At 41.7% G+C, this 25,656-nt stretch overlaps 1 protein-coding gene across 4 annotated transcripts in view; it reads left to right on the top strand.

Annotated features, from left to right (window-relative positions):
• Positions 1–25,656, top strand: part of ASXL2 (ASXL transcriptional regulator 2) — a 103,371-nt gene that overhangs the window by 36,917 nt on the left and 40,798 nt on the right. For 2 of the 4 annotated variants that reach the window (XM_055120766.1, XM_055120765.1), the window contains 2 exons: positions 16,559–16,667; positions 21,084–21,234. In XM_055120766.1, coding sequence (XP_054976741.1) covers positions 16,590–16,667; positions 21,084–21,234 — 229 coding nt within the window. In that variant the 5' untranslated portion in view covers positions 16,559–16,589. Of the gene's footprint in view, positions 1–1,495; positions 1,515–16,558; positions 16,668–21,083; positions 21,235–25,656 lie in introns of those variants that run through there. The other 2 variants (XM_055120767.1, XM_055120768.1) reach the window with 2 other exon arrangements.

The raw sequence follows: 25,656 nt of genomic DNA, 5'->3' as shown, positions 1-25,656 counted from the left end.
GGTTGATCATGTGCAAGGCAAGTACCCTAACCACTCTACTATCTTTTCAGCCCCAACATTCTCTGTCTGTCTGTTTGTCTGTCTCTCTGTCTCTGTCTCTCTCTCCTAATGAAGGATGAAGACTTGGTGGAGTTTGAGGCTTGGCTGGGTGGAGATCATAGCTAGCTCAGTGAAACTAGAAAGCTAGGCCAAATGCTTTGTTTTTTTCTTTTTGTCATACTGCCTCTACAGCAGTCATTTCCCTTTATTTTCTGATAAGTTTATCTATTTAGTTTATATAGTATTAGCATTTGCTCTTTTACTTTTTTCAATTGAACTTACATCATTTGCTGACATAGAATAGCATCTAGATATTCTCTACCTGTAGGTTTTTCTATGAATTAAAAAAAGTCTCAGCCATTGCAGTAACTTGGCTTCTGAAAGAACCCAATCTTTTTCAAAAGATATTTCTTAACCAAACATTTAACTAGGTTTTTATATTTTTGTTTTGCAGAGCTCAGAGCTGTTATATAACAAGGAATTTTTCTTGCTTTTTTGCATTTCAGTCTTGTATCCTTTAAAGTTGGAATTGTAAAGACTTTGGGAAACTTGTGAAAATAAAGTGCTTAATAAACATTTGACATGATAAATTTTTACGTTGGGAGAAGTTTCAGTTGCTTTTGATACTGCATTTACTTAATTACTCTCTCATGTGATAGTTAAGTAAATATTAACTTAAAAGCTAAAACCATTGCCTAATTTTCGCCCCTCCTCCATCCTATGTAAAAGCAAGGGAAATACAGTTAACATACTTAATTGCTTTTCAGTAAAAATCGTCTCTACAAGAACAGATCATTTTAATTGCTTTGGGGTGATTTCATTAGAGAGCTCAGTTTAACAGTGAACAGGCACACTGATAGAATGTTTACTTAAGCTTGGGTCAGCTTTTGAGTTTGCCCTCTATTTTCTTTTATTTGCTAGTTGTGGTTGGCTTTCAAGTTCATAAACATGGTTGGGATGTCAAGAGGATTAACAATGCAAAAACAAGCAGAATATTGGCTATGGAGTGAAAACAATATTCTTATCCACTGCTAACTCAGATTCACAATGAGTTTCTTTATGGATCAGAGAGAAACTACTATAGCTTAGGGTTCATAGCTGATGGCTCTTTGATGGCTCCTTGAATTGAAATGCATGGGAAGAATATCAAAGAATGGAAAGTCCTCCTTTTACTATTTGTTGTGAATTTGACTCTGCCACATAATTTGGGTACTGAGACTTAATCTGTAATGGTTTTGACTTAGTGAATTTAATTGTGTGTCTTTAGACACTGATATTTTAGGCTAACTTGTAAGTAATAAAGAAGGATGCTTTTATGTAGCAAAGGGAGGGTTAGATTCTTGAGGAATTGTAGATGCTGCTGGGAGGGGAAGGGAGAGTTTAATTTTTGGTTTTATTGTTGCTTTGTAAAGAAAAATTAAAAGCTCTTTTTTTCCCTCCTTTCATTTTCTTGGGGTGCATTCCAACTCCAGAAGGTAAGAAGTATTACTTTTTTAAAGACATTTATAAAGCATACTTTTATAGATTTAATTAAACTTACCTTTGGATATATAATTTTTACTTTATAAAACTAAGTAATAGTCTAGAAACTTAGAGTGGTATTACTGCATAACTATTATATATGCGTTTTCTGTTTTGCATTTTGTAATAATCATTGTTTTCCCATGATTTTAGATTCATAATTTACATTAAGCTTTTTAAAATCATCATTTGACTTAGTAGCATTGGGTATCTATCTGCCTTCTGCAGATCAAGAATGGAACTATTAAGAGATTGGAAATGTATAAGCTAATGCTTGCTTAATAGCTATAGATTAAAAATACATGTTCATGCTCTTAACTAATGTATTTAGCAAGAATGTTGGTAGATCATTGAAGATAATTGCAGTTTATAAAGTCAAACCAGATTGGGTTTAGAATTCAGTCTGGATAGAATGTTTATTGAGTTGGCTTTTTATCTCTATTGCTGTAGCATTTTAGCCATATTTCTTGACTATGCTATTATTGTCACTGTAATTCTCAGACTTGCTTGTGCGATTTGAGAGTGGGAGCCATGTCCATGTATTTTAGAAAGAAATTAATTAAAATTTTTTAAGTAGAAGTATTATAGAAATTAAATAAATTTACTAAATGGACAAATGGACCGGAGCCATTGTACAGTGGGTAGGTCATTTGCCTTGCATGCCGCTAACCCAGGTTTTTGATCCCTGTCATCTTCTGTGTCCCCTGAACAGCGCTGGGTGTAATTCCTGAGTGCAGAGTCAGGAGTAAACCTATGAGCATTGCCGGTATGGTCCAACCCACTCCCTACACCCCTCAAAAAAATTATTTAGAGAAATGTGAGGAGAAAGAGAGAGAGAGAGAGAGATAGAAAGAGTATGGGCTTGTGCAGAGGTGACGAAGGCGGAGGGTTGACGTCTCAGGTTGAGGTGCAGGTCAGGTCCAGGGCTGAGACTGGCTTCCATGTTTTTGTCACTAGATCGTGGCCCACTTCACATCTAGGCAGAGCTTACTCTTTTTAATTCCAGGTAAATTTGCATTCCATTTAAGTTCATTGACAGGAACCTGATCTCTTTTTGGCCGTGGGATTGGCAAGGTGGGGGCTTGGGCCGTAGTTGGCGGTACTTGGGCTTTCTGTACGCTCGAGGATCACTCCTGACAGGGCTTTGGGGAGATGCAGTTACTGGGGCTAGAATTGGGATGGATAGTCGGCATACAAAACAAGCCCCTTGACTCATGTACTCCTCTGCAGTAGAACTTATTCATTGGTTTTTGTTTTTTTCTTTTTGGTTTTACAAGCAGCTAAAATTCCAATCAATTTTCGATGATCAGAATTTTTTTTAACTAGGTAAAAAATCTTGTTTTGAGAGGGTGTTTGAGTAGATTCTATCAACCTATTATTTGATTCACATGGTAATCAAATGTGAATAACAAGCAAAATAGGACCTTTGTGAAGGATATGAGAGTAGTAGCATAGACTCCGGAAAGACACAGGCTTCTGCGATCAGGGACCTGAACGAGTGGCACTTGTCACGCTAGCCCAGCTGATACGAAGTCTCCTGTACCTACTCTGCCCAAAGTTAAATTTCAAGGGAGAGCGTGACTCCAGCTGGCCCAGCGATGCCCATGGGGTTGATGAGTGATCCTTGTAGATGGGAAAGCCTTCCTCATGGGCTGTACTTCCAAAATTCCCCAGTGTTGTAGGCATGGATCCTTGGAGCAGATGATGTATTCTTCATGGGCAAATGGAGAATGTAGAGTGACCCAACAGAAATGGCAGCTGTTCAGTCTATCTTGCTCACTACAGAGATCCGAAGTCCAGGAGGCCAGGAATATCTCTCACACCTAGATCTAGTCCCTGGAGTCAAACAAAAAAACCCAGAGCTGGGGCCTTGACTCAAAGGGCTGGAGTGTATACTTTGCATGCGGGAGACCTCGTTTTCTCCCTGGCACCGCATACTCCCCAGCATCACTAGCAGTGACCCTGGAGTACCACTGGATGTGGCCCCTAAACCAAATTGAACAGAAAACAAAATCAGAGTCTAGTAGAGAAACACAAGCCACAAGGAATAGGAAGAATTAGCCCCGTGGACAGATGTTCCCAATGATAATCTTTTGGCATATTAAAGAGTATCAAACTAGAATGTAGGTTTTGATATCATCTATCTGCTTTCACTTGTACTGTCTCCGTGTGGAAGTGAGGCTTTTGACTTAACATGGTTTCATCACTTCTGTAGTGTTGTATCTGAGTCTGCGTGGAAGTCCCACCATAGAGAGGATCACTCTTGGGCTGGAGCAATAGCACAGTGGGTAGGGCGTTTGCCTTGCATGAGGCCAACCCGGGTTGATTCCCAGCATCCCATATGGTCCCCTGAGCACTGCCACAAGTGATTCCTGAGTGCAGAGCCAGGAGTAACCCCTGTGCATCGCCAGGTGTTACACAAAAAGCAAAATCAAACAAACAAACAAAAACAAAAGAAAGAGGATCACTCTTGATGCCGTTTCCTGGTTACACTAACCTCCTTTGTACGGCCTCAGCCCACCCCACCCCATCTCTGGTCCCCCACTAATCTGCTGTGCATTCTATAATTTTGTCATTTAGATTTTGTGTAATGGAATCATATCAATATGTAACCTTTGATATTTCTGTTTTTAAATGTAATAGCCTGTTGAATCATCCAAATTATGCGTGGCAGTAGTATTTCATGGCATGGACCTGTCGCAGCATTTTAAGCATTGAGCCTTTGAAGGATATTTGGGTCACTTTCAGGTTTGGGATATAGCAAATAGAGCTGCTATGTCATTTTGTGGTCATATCTATGTGAACTTAATCCTTTCCTAAAAGTGCTCTTGCTGGATTGTGTGCTAAATTAAATTTGAGATTGTTTTTGGCTTTGAGACCGAGGCCTCCAGGGTGCAAAACTCTCGCTCTCAGCTATTTGAGCTGTCTCTGGCTCTGAAACTTTAGTTTAAATGAAACTGTCTTCTTGTTTTCCGGAGTTATCAGTCATATAATTTTATATTCCCACCAGTTGTATTTAAATGATCTAGTGTCTCAGGATTAAAAATGGATTTATTGCAAACAGCATATTATTTTTTTCTCTTAATCTCCTTTCATTTCTATTTCATATAATTTACATTTTAGGAAGTTACTGATCTGTTAAGAGTTTATGTTTACTATTATTTACAATTATTTATTTTATTCTTTTTCCTGTTTCTTGTTCTAGTAGCTTGCCTTCCCGGGTAAGCTTTTTCTTTTTCTTTTTATCTCCTCCCATTTTGTTTTTGATTTTGGGCCACACCCAGCGATGCTCAGGGGTTTCTCCTGGCTCTGAGTTCAGGGATCCTTGTCAGTGCTTGGAGGACTATACGGGATGACCGGGATTGTACCCCGGTCAGCCGCATGCCAAGCTAGCATAACCCTCTATACTATTACTCCAGTCCATATTTGCTTTTTATTCTTCATTAACATTTTTTGAGTTTGTTTTGGGGCCTCATTCTTCAGTTCTTCTCCTGTTCTGTGCTTGTGGGCAGCTTCCAGTGGTGCTGAGGAGCCAGATGTTCTGGACATTTGAAATGGGAACCCAGGAGTAAACTCAGGCGTCTCTCCTGGGGATGGGGTAACGGGTTGAACTAGAGTCAGCTGCATGTAAGGCGGGCACCTTACCTGCTGTACTCTCTCCGGCCCCCCAATCATGATTTTAGTGTTTTTGTTGGTTGGTTTGTTTTGAGAAACACCTGGTGGTACTTGGGGCTTACTTCTGGCTCAGGTATTGCTCCTGGCAGGCCTTAGTGGATAATAAGTGATTGAACCTGGGGAAGCCATGTGCAAACGCTGATGCAAGGCCCTCCCCACTGTCTCTCTGGCCCCCCAGTTATCTTTTTTACTTTTTTTTTTTGCTTTTTGGGTCACACCTGGCATTGCACAGGGGTTATTCCTGGCTCATGCACTCAGGAATTACTCCTGGTGGTACTTGGGGGACCATATGGGATGCTGGGAATAGAACCCGGGTCGGCCGCATGCAAGGCAAACGCCCTACCCGATGTGCTATCACTCCAACCCCGTCCCCCAGTTATCTTTAAAAAAAAAATTCTTTCACTTTTAGTAGCATTGCATTGTTATGTGTTGTATAACGTTCAGGTGTGTATTACAAACATCAGCTATATTTATTATATTAAGCTCAGGTTTTGAATGTCCTTAAGCTTATCTTCTGTCATCGCCATATTGAGTCCATTTAACAGGTTTTTATATTTCTGTTTTTTGTTTGTTTGTTTTGGGGGGCACATCCAGCAGTGTTCAGGGCTTACTCTTTTTTTTTTTTTTTGCTTTTTGGGTCACACCCAGCAATGCACAGGGGTCACTCCTGGCTCATGTGCTCAGGGGACCATATGGGATGCTGAGATTTGAACCCGGGTCGGCCGAGTGCAAGGCAAATGCCCTACCCGCTGTGCTATCACTCCAGCTCCAGGGCTTACTCTTGACTTAGCGTTCAGGGATCACTGCTGGTAGTACCTGGAAACATGTGTTATCTGTTATTGAAACCAGGTTGACCGTGTGCAAATCAAGCATCCAACCTGCTGTACCATGATATTACCCAGCCCTGTATTTCCAGTTGTAGTTTTCAGTTTCATACTTGTTTTTTATACCTTTGTTGTTGTTGTTATGTTTGCTATGTTTTCATTTCTGGGAAAAAAATGTGTGCTTACTGAAGCATTTTTGTTTTATTTTTATTTTGGGTCACACCCAACAGTGTTGGGTGCTACTCCTTACTCTATTCTGGGAATCACTTCCGTTGGAGATTAGAGAATCCTGCAGTGCCCTGGCATGCACTTAGCCCTTGAGCCCTCTGACCTTGCGGCAGTTATATGATAGCAGTTTTAAAGTGCTTACATTCTCTCTGGAGGGCTCCTGGCCTGCAGGTGGATCCCAGCACTGCACAGTCTTGTTTTTTTTTTTTTTTTTTTTAAATTTTTCTTTTTTGGGTCACACCCGGCAATGGACAGGAGTTACTCCTGGCTCATGCACTCAGGAATTACTCCTGGCAGTGCTCGGGGGACCATATGGGATGCTGGGAATCAAACCCGGGTTGGCCGCGTGCAAGGCAAACGCCCTACCTGTTGTGCTATTGCTCCAGCCCCTGCATGGTCTGAGGAATGCTGGTAACAACCTGAGCACTACCGGGCACGGCCTCCACCCTATCCCCTACCCCCAAATAATAAAATGAGAGACTTATCTTGTGATTTCAAACCCTGCCTCATGGGCATCAGTTAGTTTTACTCCTGTGCTTTTCCTGGCTCTGGATATGGTGAATGATGCTATTTCTTATATTGATTCAGGTACTTGTTAGGACTTGGGGCCTCCCCTAGTGGTACTTGGGGGCTCAGCACACCCCTGGGAGCACTAAGGGGCTCCACAGCTCTAGAGACAGGACTTGAGGCCTCCCTCTGTGAGGCAGGCACTCTGCATTGTCCCTGACCCCTAAGATCATGATTATTTCTTTGTATCATGAAGAAAGGTTTGGGTTCTACTTAAATTTCAGCCCTTCATCGGCCACACTGTCTGGTTTCATCATTTGGGGCCTGGTTCCCTTTGGTGTGGACTAGATTTCAAGCCCTTTATTTTTCAGAGCCATTACTGTGCTGTTTTTGATACAGTTGCTTTAGCTGGTGCCTCGGAGGCTTTTAATAATGCTCTTTGTCTGCTCCTTCTCTCCTAAGATCTTGGATGCGGAATTTCCATAGACTGCCTCTGGATTTGGGGAGAGGTCCTAATCAGACAGAATCACTTTCTGCAGCAGCCATCCGGCCTTAATAACAGGGGCTTTGACTTAGGCATGAAGTGGTTTTGTGAGAAGAAAAGCTCCAGGAGTGACGGCATTTTACTGTACAATCATCATAGATTTTATACCAGATTTATTTGCAGAGAGAGAGAGAGAGAGAAGAGAGAGTGGGGGCAGCTACCATAATGTGCAACTTAAAATAAATGGTTTTAGTATTACTTAAACAGCATGAGGATTACATAGTAATGATGGTTATGTGGTGAGATACGGTATTGCGTTAATGAATCTCTTGACTACATCTAAACTGAGTTTTCAGACTAATCACTGTTTTCAAGCCAGAAAACAATTCTAGTAAATGGTTTTGACTCTTTGATGTGTAAACTATATTGCCATGTGAACTAGAAATTTCAAGTCAGACTAAGGTAAAAATGACCCCATATTCTTATTTTGTTGTATCCCTAAATAAATTTATTAAATTTTATTGTTTCCAGCTCATTTTAATGTCTGTAGCATATATGACAAGTATTTGTGTTGTTTCATTTCTGTTTAATATTCACATAGAGTCCTCTCCACTTCTTCGGTCTAGAGACGTGCTGTGTTAGGAACCTGACCCCGGCGTTCAGAAATGTCAGCTTCCTGGTCAGCTAAATAAAGGGCCATTGAGTCACTTTGCTGTGCGGTAGGTGCAGGGTGATTGTCGCCCGGCCGCGGGCCTGCACTCCGCTCACGGCCACTGACCAGCACACCACCTCACACATGGAAGACAGGGACTTTATCTGTGGGACCCCACAATTTGTTTTTTTATTGTTTTTGTTGCTGCAGCCACATTGATCCACCAGAACTTAGGGCCCTCATGGTCCCATGGGTGCTACTCAGGGCCTCAGACATGCAGGGCATGTGCTCTGCTTCCTGAGATGCGTCTCCCTTCCTGTCCCCTCTTCTTCTTTTTTTCCCCTTCATTTTTATTGAGGTAATGTGCTCACCCTCATACTTGCTTAGAATAAGGAGTTTGTGCAAGGCTGTTGATGAACTGTTTGTATTTCTTAGGTGAAAGATGGAGCGAATCGGTTGTATTTCTTTTTTTCTTTCTTTTTTTTTTTTTTTTTTTTGCTTTTTGGGTCACACCTGGCGATGCACAGGGGTTACTCCTGGCTCTGCACTCAGGAATTATTCCTGGCGGTGCTCAGGGGACCATATGGGATGCTGGGAATCGAACCTGGGTCGGCCGCAAGTAAGGCAAACGCCCTACCCGCTGTGCTATCGTTCCAGCCCCCTCGGTTGTATTTCTTAGGTGAAGATGGGTTGTGTTCTGAAGGAGTCTTTCTGTAATAACGACTGTGATTAAGTCAAATGAAACTCAGAATTCTTGTTCCACTTACTTCGGTTAAACTAATCACAGGCATATTTCCCTTTGAAGCTGTTTTGCTCCTGTCTTCCTGATTTTTTAAAAAAACAATATTTGCTTTTCACAAACAGTGGTAGAGAAATAGAGTAGTATTGGGAAGATAGAATGCAAATTTATAATGAAGTTCTAAAGGGATAGAGGATATAAACAATATTTTAAAAAAGTCATTGTTTTATCCTCCGAGCTCTTTGCTACTCTGTTGGTCCAGAACCTTTCATTTTGAGGTTCCTGTGAGACCTTTTTTTTTTTCTTTTTCTTTTTGGGTTACACCTGACAATGCACAGTGGTCACTCCTGGCTCTGCACTCAGGACTTACCCCTGGCGGTGCTCAGGGAACCATATGGGATGCTGGGAATCGAACCCAGGTCAGCCGCGTGCAAGGCAAACACCCTACCCGCTGTGCAATTGCTCCAGCCCCCAGTGAGACCAACTTTTTTTTCTGAAATGCTTGTTTATAAAATTGTTTTCTTTCCGCAATGACTTACCTTTGTATCATGGTTCACTTCAGAAGGAAAACAATTTAAAGAAACAAGCTCATAAAGTGGATGAGTAAAGAATGACACAAAGGTATTAAAAAGATGCTACCTTTTAATTTTAAAACTATATTGTTATTTTTTTTAAAAAAACACAAGTTTAGGTTAATTAGCCACCATAAATTTATTGTTGGAAGAACTGAAGGTAATGTGACTCAAGGATAGTAAACTAAAGGTCATAATGAAAAGAGTTTACAAGAATACAGAGCATTCAGGAGTAAGCCTTGCACCGTCAGGCGTGGCCAAGAGTCCAGAATTTTCTGGTGGCATTAAAAGCTGTTATTGAAGGAACAATTCATGGGTTGAAGGATGCGGCTCAGTAGTAAAGCACTTCCCCTGAGGCCTTGGGCTCAATTGCCAGTGCTACAGAAGAAATTTCTCTTTAAAATAGTAAATAGGTGCCGGCTTTCAGCCCTGTAGAGGAGCCCATGCTCTTTTGAACATGCCCTCCTCCCCCATTTCTCTACTAAGTACTAATTTACTAAGTAAATGTCTTTAAAACTATTTTACCTAAAAAATAAACAGGGTCAGAAGATGGTGCAGTGCCCGCCCCAGGTTCAGTCCCTGGCACTGCCACGGGGTGCTTTCTCCCTGCCCACCTGCCCTGTCACCTCCCAGGTGGCCTGAGCAGTGTTAGGTCCTTGGGTGCTTCCACTGCCCCCTGGGTCAAACCTGGGTATGCTTTCCAGCTCGGGAAGATCCCCCTGACCACCGCCAGGAGCTGATCCGATCCAGGTTTGGTTTCGTGCATCCCATAGGGTTCCTCAGCTCCTCCAGGAATGTTCCCTGAGCAGAGTCAGTCCTGAGCATCGCTGGGTGTGGCCGCTAAGCAACAATAGAGTATCTTCATTTTAAAGCTGCAGTAAAGAGCTTTAAGGTGCTTTCTGGGATCAGATTTCCCCCTTGCACATCTTTCAACCTTGCACATCTGACAACCTTGCACATCTGAGGCTATTACTTTAATCCTATTGCAGTTCAAGGGATTGGGCTCTGAAGGATAAATGTGGAATGTATAACATTCATTCAGGGAGAGGCAGGCTGAGGAAAGCCTAGTTTTGACAGATGCTTTGTTCTGAAGGAGGGAGTCTAGGAAAATGAACAAGAGATTGTCATTCGGGGAGAAATTAGGCAGGGCCAGTTGCATGAAAGAAATTTGACATACGGATTTTGTATACAGTCCCCTGAGCCCCACATTGAGTGATCCCTGGGCAGATTCAGGAGTAAGACTAAGCACTACCAGGTGTTGTCCGAGACCCCCGACGCCAGCCCCTCAAATAAAGTGTATCATTACCATTTCAGTGGCCAAGTTAAGTCCTCTTGCCAAACCTGGGCATCACTGGGGCAGGGAAATAACTCTCCTGTCCTGTACACTTAGTTATGTGGCGGAGGGACTTAGATCTTTTGGTTTTCCAGCATAGCTCTCAATTTGGTGTTCTTCGTTTTAAAAGTTCAGGATTTAGGCAAGACTCACGGACAATATGTTTGATTATCTATACTTGAGTTAGTCTGCATGGGGTTGAAGAGCACTGTGGCTACTCTGGTGTCACCACTTACTATTGCAGGTAACATCCAATGCTAGAAGACAGTTGTCATTCTCAGTTTTTCCCCCTTCTGTTTTCTTTTGTCTTCTTTTGTCTGTCAATTTGAAAGCTTTACATATGTTTCATGTCAGTTATTTTCAGGTACAAATAACGGGAAATTCATTGTAAATTGGCTTAAGCATTAAAGAAATTTAATTATATAATTCAAGTGGAAAGTTCCAAGCAAAGTTTTATCCAGGTACTGCAGAAATTTGATCAGTATCTTAGTTCTGTTTATTTTGTGTTGCGTTTTCATCATAATCTCCGATCCTTTGCTTGTAGTATCTGGAGCCTATATACTATAAGGTACAACTATGGGGAAAAAGAACCTGCTTCCAGAATCTGCTTCCAGGGAGCTTAAATAAGATCATACACATTAATCAGGCTGGGCCACAGTGGACAGTGCTGGTGAAGTGCTTTTAAAGTAGGAAATTAAATGCTGGGGGCCAGAGAGGTGAGCGCTTGCTGTCCAGGTGGCTGGCCCAGGCCCTTCCCCTGAGCCCTGAGGGTGCTGAGTGATTAGGAGAAACACTGGTTTCTCCCAGACATTGGTGTGTCTTCCTTAAACAAGAGACACTAAGGCTGAAATCTGAAAAGTGAGTAAGAACTTGCTTGGAGAAAAGGGGGTGATCATTGGAACAACATTAGCAAGTACAAAGACCTCAGAGAAGTTAGAATGGTAACTTGCAAACTGGAAAGAAGACGAGACTGGGCCGGAGCGTGGGAGAATGAGCTCAGATCAGAGTGCTCTGGACTGGCTTCTTAAATGATGGCTCACAGCTGAGTTTTAAGCCAGACAGGAGGTGGTGGGATCATGGTTTTGAAGAGGCACTCTGGCTTCAGAATGTAGAATTGGTGAGGGGAGAGGTGGGATTCTTGCAGTGGGGAACATTGGAGTGAGACTGGGGGCCTTGCAGGCTGGTAAGGGAGCTGCCTCATTAGCAAATCTCTTCTGGAGGCACTTACTGCACCTTCACATTATAAGGTCAGTGCCATACATTCCCTTCAGTTTGCACACGAGAAGAATGAAGATTAAGGGTGGTCAGAGTGCCTTGTTCAGATTATTTTACACTCAAATCGGAATGAACATAGAAATCTGGCTCTTTGGACACACAGTATTTCTTTTCTTAAGTACTATCCTTGCTTCATTTGAGAGTGTAATTACAGACCTCAAGCCCTTTCAGGCCCTACTTGTTTCTGCTGAGGAAAACCACTTTTACAGCAGAGAGAACTAAATAAGGCCATTGGCAGCGCGAGTGAAGTCACTTCTGTTCTTGTACCTTGTGTGTAAATGATCTTGCGTGTGTTTCCTTTCACAAGGGGATTGGGCATCTCGCATTAGCTCGGCTCTTGTTCCCTTCCTTGGAAGAACCCCATCCTTTCTTTGTCCCCTCAGCATAGGCACAAAAAATTAAAAGCTTGCATTGCCTCAACTCTGTATAATTTCTGTTCTATTATTCCAGAATCCCAGATCTTTGATAAATCATATTTGTACCAAAGTTTTATGCTACAACACACTTCACAACTCTATACTCTTAAATGTACTTGGAATACGTTCTGTGTAACAATATAATTTATGCATTATCTATTTACTGTCTGTATTTAATTTAGTCTGATAGTAGGGTGCTCTCCCTAACTTTCCTGTTAGTGTTACATATGTGGCTTGCCATGTTCTCTTTTTTGGCGTGTGGGGGGATTGGGCCATTGTGGGGGGATTGGGCCATATCTGACTGTGCCTCAGGGTCTTAATCCTGGCTCTGCAGGGCTCAGGGGACCATATACAGTGCCAAGGATTGAACCTGGGCTGGCTGCATACAAGACAAGGGCCCTGGCTGTTGGATTGTCTCTCTGGCCCCATCATGTTACCTTTCTAAAACACAAAAGATTTTTTTACTCAGAGGGTGGGTGGGTGAATGTTGGGCCACAGCAAATGGTGCTCAGGGGCTACTCCCAGCTCTGTGCTCTCTTCTAATGTGATTTTTGGGTGCCATATTCCATGCCAGGGATCAAACTGAGGTCACCACTTGGCAAAGCAAGTGCCTTAACCTTGTTCTTTCTCCATAGTCCCCTCCAAATTATTATTTTTTTTATGGTGGAGCCATACCCAGCTAAGCTCAGGGCTTGGTTCCTGGCTCTACTGTGCTCAGGGATCATTCCTGCTGGGACTTGGAGGACCTTCTGAGATTGGGGGATTGAACCTGGGTCAGCTGCATGCAGGACAACTGCCCTGCCCACTGTACTCTCTCTCTAGCCCCCTTACTCCCCGATTCTTTCTGAAACATTTGACTAAAATATTTTATTTTATTTTAATTTTATTTTATTGAATCAGCATGTGGAAAATTACAATGCTTTCAGGCTTAAGTCTTAGTCATACAATGCTGAAAAAACCATCCCTTCACCAGTGCCCATATCCCACCACCGAAGACAAAAAAAAAAAACAGTACACCTCCCATCCCGCCCACCCCCGCACCCCCCCGCCTTGTAACTGATAAATTTCACTTTACTTTCTATTTACTTTGGTTACATTCAATATTTCAACACAAACATCACCATTATTATTAGGAGCACCCCACTAGAGTCAGACCTGTAGTGAAGAGAAATGGGGTCGCGCGGCCGCTACTGCGGCCTCACGGTTTTGTATTTCTGTACTTTAACAACTAAGTCCAGGGAGATTTCATCCGGATATTCGATCATTGCAAGCTTGTAAACCCCGTCTGTGGTCGTCATAATATGGCGGTCCCCACGCCCTTCATCCCCCGGGAAGGGACAGGCGAGAGAGAGAAATACCTTTCCCCTCCCGGGCGGGCATGGGGTCGCAGCTTAGTTCTCTGGCTGGAGACAATCTGCAAGGAGCAGTCCATGTTGTAGTTGGTTCAGCTGGGTCTGGATTCACGCTCGTGCAACTGTGGAGGAGCCGCACACGCGTGCAGCCCTCGGGGTCACATCTCAGCAGCGGTAGCTTGACTAAAATTTTTTTTTTTTTTTTTTTTTTTTTTGCTTTTTGGGTCACACCCAGCGATGCTCAGGGGTTACTCCTGGCTCTGCACTCAGGAATTACTCCTGGCGGTGCTTGGGGGACCATATGGGATGCCGGGGATCGAACCCGGGTCGGCCGCGTGCAAGGCAAACGCCCTACCCGATGTGCTCTCGCTCCGGCCCCGACTAAAATATTTTAGATAAGATCTGCATTTGTATTAATAGCTTTCATCACAGAACTCTGGGGCTACTTTTTGAGCTTGTCTTTTTATTGGGGTGAGCTTTCCCCTTTTGTATCCACAAGTCCTAGTTTGGGGTTCCTACTGCTACAGTTAAATACCAGTAGTTGGGGCAAACTTTCACCAGGTAATGTTACTGAGCTGCAGAGTACAAGACGTTTTTCCTTTTTTTTTTTTGCAGGGGTGGGGTGGTCACACCCAGCGATTACAGGGGTTTCTCCTGGCTCATGCACTCAGGAATTACTCGAGGTGGTGCTCAGGGGACCAGGGATCGAACCCAGAGTGGCTGCAAACAAGGCAGTCGCCCTACCCACTGTACTATAGCTCTGGCCCCTATGTTCCTTTTTATGCTCTTTTTACTGTTTTTGCTTCTTACTGTAATCTTGGCTCTATCATTTACTAATTTTATGATACTAAAGAATTTCCTTAACACCTTTATTTTACATCAATCTGTTTATTTCTAAAAATCGAATAATAATTTTGCCTACTTCAAAGGATTGTTGTGAGAGATTGGAGAGAAAAACACCCAGAGTGTTTCCTGGAATTTAGCACTCCTGTCGCTGTTAATATAGCTGTTATTGATTCATATCCTGTTGATCACTTTACTAAAATAATGCTCGACTCTTCCCACAGTAATGGCCTCTGAGGTCATTTTTAGTGCCTTGGCACATCTGCAGCTCTTGGAGTTAGAGAGTTAGAGCTTACACTTATGTCCCGGTGTCCTTATGTCCCTGTGAGTTTATTTTTGTAGGAATTGTAGGATCAGTGACCCTAGTTTTTTTTTTTTTTTTTTTTTTTTTGTTTTTATGTAATTTGCTGTTTATTTGTTCATGCAGAGTTGAGGAGTTGGGGGAAGGCTTTAGTGTCACTACCAAACTGAGAGAGCTCATTTGGAAGCTAAGGTAGTGAGTCCATTGGTAGAACATGAGCTTTTCAGGCTGAGTCCCGGCATTGATCTCCTTCTGTACCCGCTTGCCAGCAAGGCCGCCAAGGAAACAGTGGCCCTGTGGTTGTTCTTGTCCATCCTGTTATCACCCCTCCTCATCCATAAACCAGTCCTCCCGTATTGGGCCTCGCCACTGCAACAATAAACAAAAGTGCTCATTTGCTCATGTCATACCAGCAATGCATGGATTTGATTAGTTTAGGTTTTTAAATAAAAGTTTTTGGTATATTTTGCTTTAAAATAACTACAGACACTCACTCTGCTGGTGACATTCTTCTATGGCAGTCTCAAAGCTAGGAAAATGGACAGTTGTGCTCTAGTAGTTCTGAGTACATTGTAACTTCTAAAATTTTTAATTTTTTTTTTTCTTTTTGGGTCACACCTGGGGTTATTCTAGGCTCTGCACTAAGGAACTACTCCTGGCATTGCTCAGGGGACCTTCTGGGATTCTGGCCGGAACCCAGGAACCCAGGCCAGCTGCATGCAAGGCAAATGCCCTAATGTTCTTGCCCCTACATTGTAACTTTTTTCTCTTAGAACTGTCTTGGCAATATTTCTATATTTATTTGAGATTAAGATTGAAACTCGTTTACAATATAGAAATGGTATATGTAATACGTGTGTATATGGAGATATATCAAGTAGAAATATTCAGATTAGGTTTACATAACTATAAATATCTGGAAACCCTAATCACATTTTTGCTGGGGCGGGGGGAAACATGGGCATATACCTGGCAGTGCTCAGGGGACCATGTAATTGCAGGGATTGAACTGGGGCTCCTGCATGCAAAGCCTGTGCTTCAGGTCTAATGCCGCTGTGTGTGTTTTCCCAGGGAATCCTACACAGTACCTTCACTCTTGCAGGGAAGTGTTCCACTGTTCAGCCCCAGACAGGCACCTTAGTAGTTTTTTGTTTGGTTTTGGGGCCACATCTAGTGTTGTTCAGCGCTTTTTTCTGGCACTGTGCTTAAGATTTAATCCTGCCAGAGTCCAGGGATAATGTGTGCAGTGCCAGGAATCAAACTGGGGTTGTCCTTCTGCAAGGCAAATGCACTATTTAAAAAGTGGTGTGATAGGTCAAAACATCAGAGACCATGAAAATAGATTCAGATATCAAATTGTTAAGTTGCACTGCTGAAACTAATCAATCTAAGTCCTATCTCAGTAAGTGAAATGGAAAAAATATGAGATTGTGCAAGTGCGTTTCACTGTGAGTCTGGTGAAGCAGGCGAAATAGTCTCTTTACATCTGTGTGTTGTGTGCCTTATCTTCCATTTCACCTCAAGACATGCAAATGAATGCTCAAGGAAATAGGATTAAGATTTTTTTCCAGCTTCTTTCAGCTGAATTTACAGAATCATAAGTACAAAAGTACCCAATGTATCAACTATAGTTTTGTGAGATAAATGTTTCTAAAATGTGAGATGCTTTATCATTAACAAAAAAAAATTATTTTATAGGTGGGAATAATTTTTATATTTATCTGAAATCAGTGTTATAGTATTATCAGAGTACTTAGAATAAAAAATAATGATTGTCTTTTTCACCCTTTTTTCCAGTGGGACCTCCCCTCTCGCGTGCCTGAATGCGATGCTGCACACAAACTCTCGGGGAGAAGAAGGCATCTTCTACAAGGTGCCAGGTAGAATGGGAGTGTATACTTTGAAGGTAAATATTTTGAAATAGTAAAAACAGTAAAGACAGTTTTTGAGACAGAATTATGTGGGGTGTGTGTTATTTTTAAAAAGAGAGGTAACAGTGCACTGTGTGCTAATACTTTCTTAAAATAACACCGGACCGGGGTTAAGGCGTTTGCTTTGCATACGACTGACTCTGGCTGAGTTCCTGGCACCACTATGGTCCCAGGATCACCACCAGAAGTGACCCCTGAGCAGAGCCAGAAGATCGGAGCTTCACTGAATATAGCCCCCAAAGCAAGACAAGCAGAAATCTGTAACTATAAGTAGATTGGAGAAATTACTTCTTTTTATTCTTAGGATATTTTATCTTAAAGGCTAAATATAACAATGTTTTTTTTAAAGTCATTCTTATATTTCTAATTTTTGTATTAGTTGAATAATAACCATCTGCTACTCTAGAACCTCCTACCTTGTGGCTTTATATTTCTCCATTGCAGTTCAAAGATATGATTATTGTTCCTTTTCCATAAATGGAGAAAGCCAAGATTCAGAAGATTGGCTTTTCTTGCCTTCTATTGGCAGAGAGAAGATAGAAACTGGAAGTTTGAATTTGAATTCCTGAACCCTTTTTTCTTTTACCTTAAGAAAAGTTACTAATTTTTAATTCCTGGACTGAGAAGGAAACTTCACTTACCTGTGTCTTTTTGTATGTACATAGGAAAAACAACTTGAAGAACTTTAATCAAACTAAAAATGTATTAGTTCACGTAACTAAAAATTCTTGGGACACTCAGCCTGGACCCTGAATGATAGCACCCAGGCTCTGGCTCTCTGCCTGTTTTTTGTTTGTTTGTTTGTTTGTTTGTCTTTATTCTCAGGTAGATTCTCTCCTTGTCATATGGAGCACTTCACTTAACCCTCTTAATCTGTACATTTCTGGAGAGAAAAATGTGCCTGGAACTAAAGCAGGAGTGCTTCACTTAGTTCTGCTTTGATTTGTGGTTTTTTAATTTTGGTTTTTGGGTCACACCCGGCGATGCTCAGGGGTTACTCTTGGCTTTGCACTCAGGAATTTCTCCTGGCGGTGCTCAGGGGACATACGGGATGCTGGGAATCGAACTCAGGTCAGCCGTATGCAAGGCAAACGCCCTACCGGCTATACTATTGCTCCAGCCTCCTAGATTTGTTTTGACTTGACCCTTACATCTGTCACTATTTGAATGTTGCCAGCTGGATTGAGGTCTTTGATTGGCAGTTCTTAAGTTCATGATCATTCCTTTCTGGGGGCATGAGACTTTGTGTCACAACCAACAATTTTTGTTGTGCTCAGGGCTTAGTCCTGTTTCTGTACTCGGGGATCACCCCTGGAGGGCTTGGGGGACCATATAGGGGACCATATGTGGTGCTCGGGGGCCAGAGAGAACTGTTTGGGGTGCCAGAGATAGAACTCAGCTACATGCAAGGCAGACACCTTCCCACTGTACTATTGCTCCGGCCTCCTCATCCTTGGTGTGAGTTTGAGAGGTAATTGCAGAAAAAGCATGCTCCCAATGGAGTTTTTCAACAAAAGACTCATGATTCTTGGCCTGCATGGTTTGTGGCCATCTATGTGGTCTCTGTATCTTTTCTTAGCTTTTAACTTTGACCTCTTTATTCGTGGTCGTTTGTAGCCCACAAACATCAAAAATGTCCACTGTTTCTTTTGTGTACTTTGTTGACTGCGCTGGGATTAGCATGGCTTCTAGAAAAATAAATTTCTTCATTTTTTTTAAAGGTTATGGCTGTTGTAGACCTCTCAAATAATAATTATAATTTTAATTTCACTCTGTGCCAGAGAATGTAGAAGTTATAAAGGAGGGACAGACTGTGCTCTCTGATCTTTCGGAGCTCATAATGTATTGTGATAATTGCATATTGACACAACATGCCATGATACCAAGTACTGGAGTATAACTATTGAGCTACTGTTGAGAAGTAAAGATTAATTTTGAGTAATTTGAGCTAAGCCTTGTTGGATAATTTAAAGAATGGGCCTACCAGGACAAATACAGTTAGAAATATCAGAAAAGATTAGAAAGTAAATCGTATGTCGATTGATTAACCCCAAACTGCGTGGATTCATGCAGTAGGAAGCGGTGAGGTCATTTGAAAATATACGTGTGTCAGGATGGGGAGTGGGGTCAGAGGATTTTCAGAATAGCATGCTGAAATTCTTAATTAGGAAGATAATTTAGGATAGACTTAAGGACAAAACAAGAAAGCTTGTCAGAATTATGGTTCTGTCTGATTGGGAGAGGAAATCCGGGTCTGATCAAGGGACCCGGATACAGGGTACCTGGGTACAGGGTGGGGCAAGAAACATTGGGAAAAGTGAAATATACATCTTTAGAAGTGGGAAGAGAAAGCTGAAAAGATTCGCTGTATCAGCAGTTGACTCTGACGATGTAAGAAAAGATAGTTCATATTATTATCTGTCTACTTAAGATTTTTGTTGAAGTTATGCATCCTCAGGGCTGACTGGCAACTACTTCTGTAAAAACTAGTTGTCCGGGCATTTTTGTTTTGTTTTTGTCTGTATGGACTTCCCAAAGGTGCTCTTATGGCCCAGGGCCCTCTGGCAATTCTCAGCTGGCAGTTTAATGCAGGGGCCCAATGGTGGGGAGTGACCCAGGCCCCTCCAGTGGTGCCCTGGGGCCTCCAGAGCCGTACCCAGCAGTGCTTAAAGGAAGGAACGGAAACATACGGGCTATGTATTTTTAAAAATGGTGTATAAGGTAAGAAATAGCTCCGAGAAATAATTTCTTTTGGGGGGCAGGAAAACACATTCAGCAGTGCTCAGGCCACTCCCGGAAGTGATTGGAGGACCATATGGAATGCGGGGTCGACCCCAGGTTGGACATTTGCAAGGCAGGCACAAGCATTCTATGCTTTCACTCCAGCCCTATTCAGAGGAATAATTCTATAAAAACCTAAGTGAAAAGTAACATTTCCTCTGTCAGAGGTCACTATCTTGGTTCCTGTGTCATGTGAGTTTGTAGGTAAAAGGGTTTATTTTGTTACATGTCAGAATTATTTTGATCTGATAAATAAATTTGGAAGTAGAACTTTATCGAGGAAAAAGAATCTATAGTTTTATTAATTAGAAATGGCATTCACTGATGTGTATATATTTCTATGTACCACAAAAGTTCTATGGTAACTAATATCGCGCTCATCTAATGCCATTGTTCTGAGCATTTTGCATTTATTAACTAACTTAATTTCAGAATGCTCTTTTAAGGTGGGACCTAAGGTCTGAGACGCAAAGACTTTGGTCTCCAGTGCTGCAGAGTCAAGACAAGAGGTTTGAACTGTCTTGAATGCAGCTGAGGAAATCTCGTCACCTTGCAGCTGTCCTGTTACATGCCTCAGATGCTGCACACTGACAGGTGTCCTTTCTCACTAGCACTGACTCGCCACTGCAAAAACCAAAGAAGCTCCTATGATTAAAAAAAGAAAGACCACTTAGATTCAAATAATAGACTCTTTTTTTTTTTTCTTTTTGGGTCACACCCAGCAATGCACAGGGGTCACTCCTGGCTCATGCACTCAGGAATCACCCCTGGCGGTGCGCAGGGGACCATATGGGATACTGGGATTTGAACCCGGGTCGGCCGCGTGCAAGGCAAACGCCCTACCTGCTGTGCTATCGCTCCAGCCCCTCAAATAATAGACTCTTAATAGGCACTGTCTAGGTCAGTAGTCTCACTGTCTAGGCCATAACAGAATTCACAACACATATCATTACACATATGTATGTTTTATCAAAGAGGTGGTGGATATGTATATATATTATATAAAATTGTTGTATAAATTATTTAGTTTTTTATACTGAACATTTCACTGCTTTGAACATACACGTTTTGGGGGTTGGGGGTGCCATACCTGGCAGTGCTCAGGGCTTACTCCATTGCCCCAGGCAGGGCTTGGAGGACCATATGGGATGCTGGGGATTGAACTGGGGTTGGCCACATGTATGCAAGTGCCCTAACCACTGTACTATCACTCTCGCCCGCACACTTTTTTGTCTACGTCTTTCTGCTGTGCCTACAATGTGACTTGCATGTTTATTTTTATTTTTATTTTTAAATTTTTTTGCTTTTTGGGTCACACCCGGCGATGCACATGGGTTACTCCTGGCTCATGCACTCAGGAATCATTCCTGGCGGTGTGATACTGGGAATCGAACCCTGGTCGACTGCGTGCAAGGCAAACGCCCTACCCGCCCCTAGTTTTATTTTTTAATGCAGATGGAACAATGTGGGGAGATGAGAGGGATTTAGAAAACATGGCTGAATACTGAAAAGTGACCAGCATTTCTTAGTTGCATGAGTGTAGATCAGGCATTTCATCTCTTTTTTTGTTCATGGTACTGATTATTCCTAATTGGCTCTCTGCATTTCAGAAGGATGTGCCTGACGGGGTGAAGGAGCTCTCCGAAGGCTCCGAAGAAAGTAGTGATGGCCAGTCAGATTCCCAGAGTTCCGAGAACAGCAGCAGCAGCAGTGATGGCGGCAGCAACAAGGAGGGCAAAAAGAGCAGGTGGAAAAGGAAAGGTAAGTCCGCTGACCCCTCCAGGCAGTCCTCGGTGCCAGAGGGCGAGTTCCCGTAATAAGTTCCTTTCTCTCCAGCCGCCCGTCTCTTTCCCTACTCTTTGAGTCAAAACTCAATAGATTTGCAGCGATAGAAATGTTCTTTATCCATGCTGTCCAAGCCAGACACGGTGACCATTTACCACGTGTATCTGTTGATTACTTGAAATAGGGCTATTGTGACCAAAGAACTGACTTTCATGTACATCCAAATAGTTGCATATTGATGTGCTGCCATATTACTGGGCAGGATAGCTCTAGTTTTTTTTTTTTTTTTTTGCTTTTTGGGTCACACCCAGTGATGCTCAGGGGTTACTCCTGGCTTTGCACTCAGGAATTACTCCTGGCGGTGCTTGGGGGACCATATGGGATGCCGGGGATCGAACCCGGGTCGGCCGCGTGCAAGGCAAACGCCCTACCCGCTGTGCTATCACTCCGGCCCCTCTATTCTTACTTTCTAAAATTTGAATATATTATTCTATAAACCTCTTCTTATTAAGAAATCAAGTGCTATTCATTTCTGCTAGCAGTGACTAAATAAATTCAATCATCCAATCTGCTAGGTTTTTACCTCATCCTTTTCGATGTCTGCTTTATAGCTTACCCACCCCCTCAGCCCAACCCCCCAAAAAATAACCTGTAGGAAGTAATGCTTTTGTCACTGCAGCTTTCCTCTCATGGATTTTTTTTTTCCACTTAAGGTTACATTTCTATTAACTATTACTGCTATTTTTGGTAGCTTCCTGTCAGAGTCTTTTTGAAGAAGGAAAATCCTTTCTTCTCCACGTTTATAAATGCAGCTGTACTTAATAAGCCAGAATTTAAGCAGCTCACAGTTATTCCTTTGTATGGACTGAAACAGTGATATTCTAGAGCAATATAGACATCTAAGAGTTTTCTTAGCTTCTCGTCCTCTTAGGGTCGGGACAAGCTTGCTTACCCTTGAGTTATGGGTAAGCAGTCTTCTGAGCTAAAGGCTAGTATTGTGTTTGGGTTACCTGACATACTAAAGAACTTTCAGAACTGTTTAATCTAGAGCTATGTCAGAACAATAGTCTTATTTTTATACGCTGTTCATAAGTGTGCTTTCCTGAACATACTTGGGATCACTGGTAGCATTATCTGTGCTCTCTGCTATATATAGCTACTACTTGTAATTTGGGCAATCTTGTAAACAGATGATTTTCACCTGAAGAGCATGACCGGTTGGAGCACGACACCAGACCTCTTTTGTTAGAAACAAATGGAATAAAGACCAGACAAAGCTGGGCCTGTACACAGAATGCACATGTATTTTTGTTTACTAAACTAGTGAAAAGAGATGTGGCTCAGGGTCTCAAGGTCCCCAGGTGACTGATTATCTATCTGTATGTGGCAAGGTGCAGAGAGAGCATTAAGGGCTCTGGTTCTCCTCAATTGAAATTTTTCTTTTCAAATTAGATAATTTTTTGCTCTAAGATACAGAATGAAACCGAATTACAGGGTAAGTGCAGTCATTTGGCAAGATTTGGGTTTTCTGGTGTGACCGGAGAGGGCGAGATCAAGGTTCAGGAGGTCTTTGCTTTTCCAGGAGTCATATACACCACAGTATGAATGTTGACTGTTGCATAAGTGCTAAAAATAGTCTTTTGAAAGCTCTAAATATTTAAAGCAAGTGTGTAATAGGAAGATCTGAAAAATAATACTAGAATATCATTGTCAGTAGCTGAATTGATAGATTAAAATTATGTATGGCCTTACCGTATACTTGGCATAACTATAGAAGACATAACAGTAAAGAACTGTAAAGTAGTAGCAAATTCAAAATTATGTCAAGAACATTGTTTTTGAACCATCTTTCATTCATAGTTCTTGTAGAAATCATCAAGGTATTGAATACCATCAGTTGCATTAAGAATGTTCTGGGGCCAGAGAGAGAGAGGGTAAGGTGCTTGCCTTGTTGACCAGTGGCTGACCCAGGTTTAGCCACTGGCACATCATACGGTTCCCCAAGCATCACCAGGAGTGATCTGTGTGCAGAGCCAGAATAAACAAACCCCACCAAGTGTGATCCCCAACAAGACGATGTTCTGTGAAAGTTATTTGTATAGGCAGCCTGTGAAGTCCAGAGCAAAATAGACTATGGTGTTCAGAAGGATTTCGTTTTATCTACATAATACCATGCAGAATTCTCATTTATTCTAGCAGTTCTGATAGTCTCAAGGAATGAAGAGTGATCTGGTCTCTTAGAATACGCCCTTCTCATTCATGGATTATACAAATGGTATATGGCATAGCTATTATAAAGTTTTACATAATGAAAGTATGAATTTTTTGTGGTCAATACAAATTAAAGTTGAAAAAACCTGCAGTGATAGTCATAGCATGCAGTAAAACTGTTCTGCTTCAGTTACAGTTATTAATAAAGCTAAGGCACTGTGCCTATTGCTTTCTTACTTAGGGCTCTTACTCTCAATCTGACATCACTTTATTTCAAATGCATTGTAAGACAGGAAGCACATTGAGATAGTATCAAAACCCACTTCCTTTTATGTACAAAAATAAAGAGCTCTGACAGCAAAACTGATACTTCTAGTTGAAAATCGATAGAAACATTCTTGAGTTATACCTTTCAGTCAGATAGGAACATAGAGTAGGTCTTTAAAATTCAGTTCAATATTAGAACTCGTTTCTTGATTTTTAATGTAAAGCGGAAGAACTTAGTTGTAGTTTTGGTTTCCTAATTATCAGACAGGAAATAATGTTCAGAAAAGAGCTTTATGGAATTCCAAGCCAAGGTAAGGTGGAATGACTCCAGAATGCTGATGATTTTAAAATAAACTATTTCTGTTGCTTTTTTGTATGACCATAGTTAGAGTCTCTGTCTTTTTTCCAGAAAGAGAATAGAAAATTTGCAGCATGAAGCAATTGTAGAATTACTATTTTTAATCTTCTAATTGAGAAAAGTTGTTATATTTTGGTCTGCTTTTAAAGTGTTTTAAGAAAATAATTGTAAGCTATATTACCTTTTAAGCAGTAAGGGCTTTAGTAATTCCAGAAGCATGAGCTAACGTTAATTTTACTGCTTATTCAGAACTATTTTAAATTGGGTTTAAGAGGTATTGTGTTTGGAGTTACTTATCTGTCTTCCCTCTAATATTATTTGAGTGTTACACTTCTGCATGACCATGAATAAATGCAGACATGTATTCATTAAAAAGTGTACTGGGGAGGAAGATTCCTTTAGGCCTAGTTACCTTATACAAGAAGAGGCTTTTGGGGACATACTATTTTGGGGTTGTTGCTTGACCAAGTTGGAAGTTTTAGCTCTGTTGTGTATTGAAGATGGTTTTACCCTTAGCACCTGGGGACTTGAGATGCGTGCAGAGGCACAGGAAGTTGTTTGAGTGTGGCCTACTTGCTTAGAGGACACTGAGTGCATCAGAAGCTACCACTCGCCCCGCCTTTAGTGGAATGTACTTGTTGAAGGAAGAAGGGACTTGGGCCTAAAAAGGGTCTGTCACTTGTGGAAGTGAAATTCTGACAACAAAAGACTATTAAGAGAACAAATACTGAGAGAGAAGGATTACTAGTTTTGAAAATTAGGATAATTTGGAAACTTTGTTATTACGGTTTCTTCCACTGTTAGTCATCCCACTATGAAAAGGTGGATTTCATTTTGTAATTACTATTCTTTTAAATATTTTAAATATTAAATAGTCTTTGATGTTTTAGAGGGGCCTAAAGGAGAAAATATTAATTCTATTTTAGATCACTAATTTAAATTAAGTCACTAATTTTATATTCAGAGCTTTTAAAGTCTAATGTACCCATTACAAATAATAAACTCTTGTGTAGTAATCTGTTAAGTGGAAGGGTCTCAGTGCTATAATTTATATGAAAAATAGTCCCTTCTGAATTTATACTCAGTGGTACATAACTTCAAGATAGTTAATTTAATAAAGTAGAAGCTACTCTAATAAACTATGTAAAATTAGATTTAGTGAGCCACAAGTACTGAATTTTATTTTAAATATTTTCTGAAAACAGTTTAGGGTGGTGGGTGCTGGGCCATACCCGGTAGGTCTAGCTCTGTGCCCAGGCTCCCTGGTGCTGGGCTTGGGAGCATATGGGATGCCAGGGATTACATTGGGGGCAGTGGCAAGTGCCCTACCCACTGTACTATCACTCTGGCCCACGAAACATTGAAATCTTAAATACTTTTTATTTTTGCTTTTTGAGTCACACCCGGCGATGCACAGGGGTTACTCCTGGCTCATGCACTCAGGAATTACTCCTGGTGGTGCTCAGGGAACCGTATGGGATGCTGGGATTCGAACCCAGGTTGGCCGCGTGCAAGGCAAATGCCCTACCTCCTGTGCTATCGCTCCAGCCCCTGAAATCTTA

Source organism: Sorex araneus, chromosome X, assembly GCF_027595985.1.
Source record: "Sorex araneus isolate mSorAra2 chromosome X, mSorAra2.pri, whole genome shotgun sequence".
NCBI classification, from domain to species: Eukaryota; Metazoa; Chordata; class Mammalia; order Eulipotyphla; family Soricidae; genus Sorex; species Sorex araneus.
The sequence above is the reverse complement of the archived record's forward strand: the minus strand, read 5'-3'. Positions and strand labels throughout refer to the sequence as shown.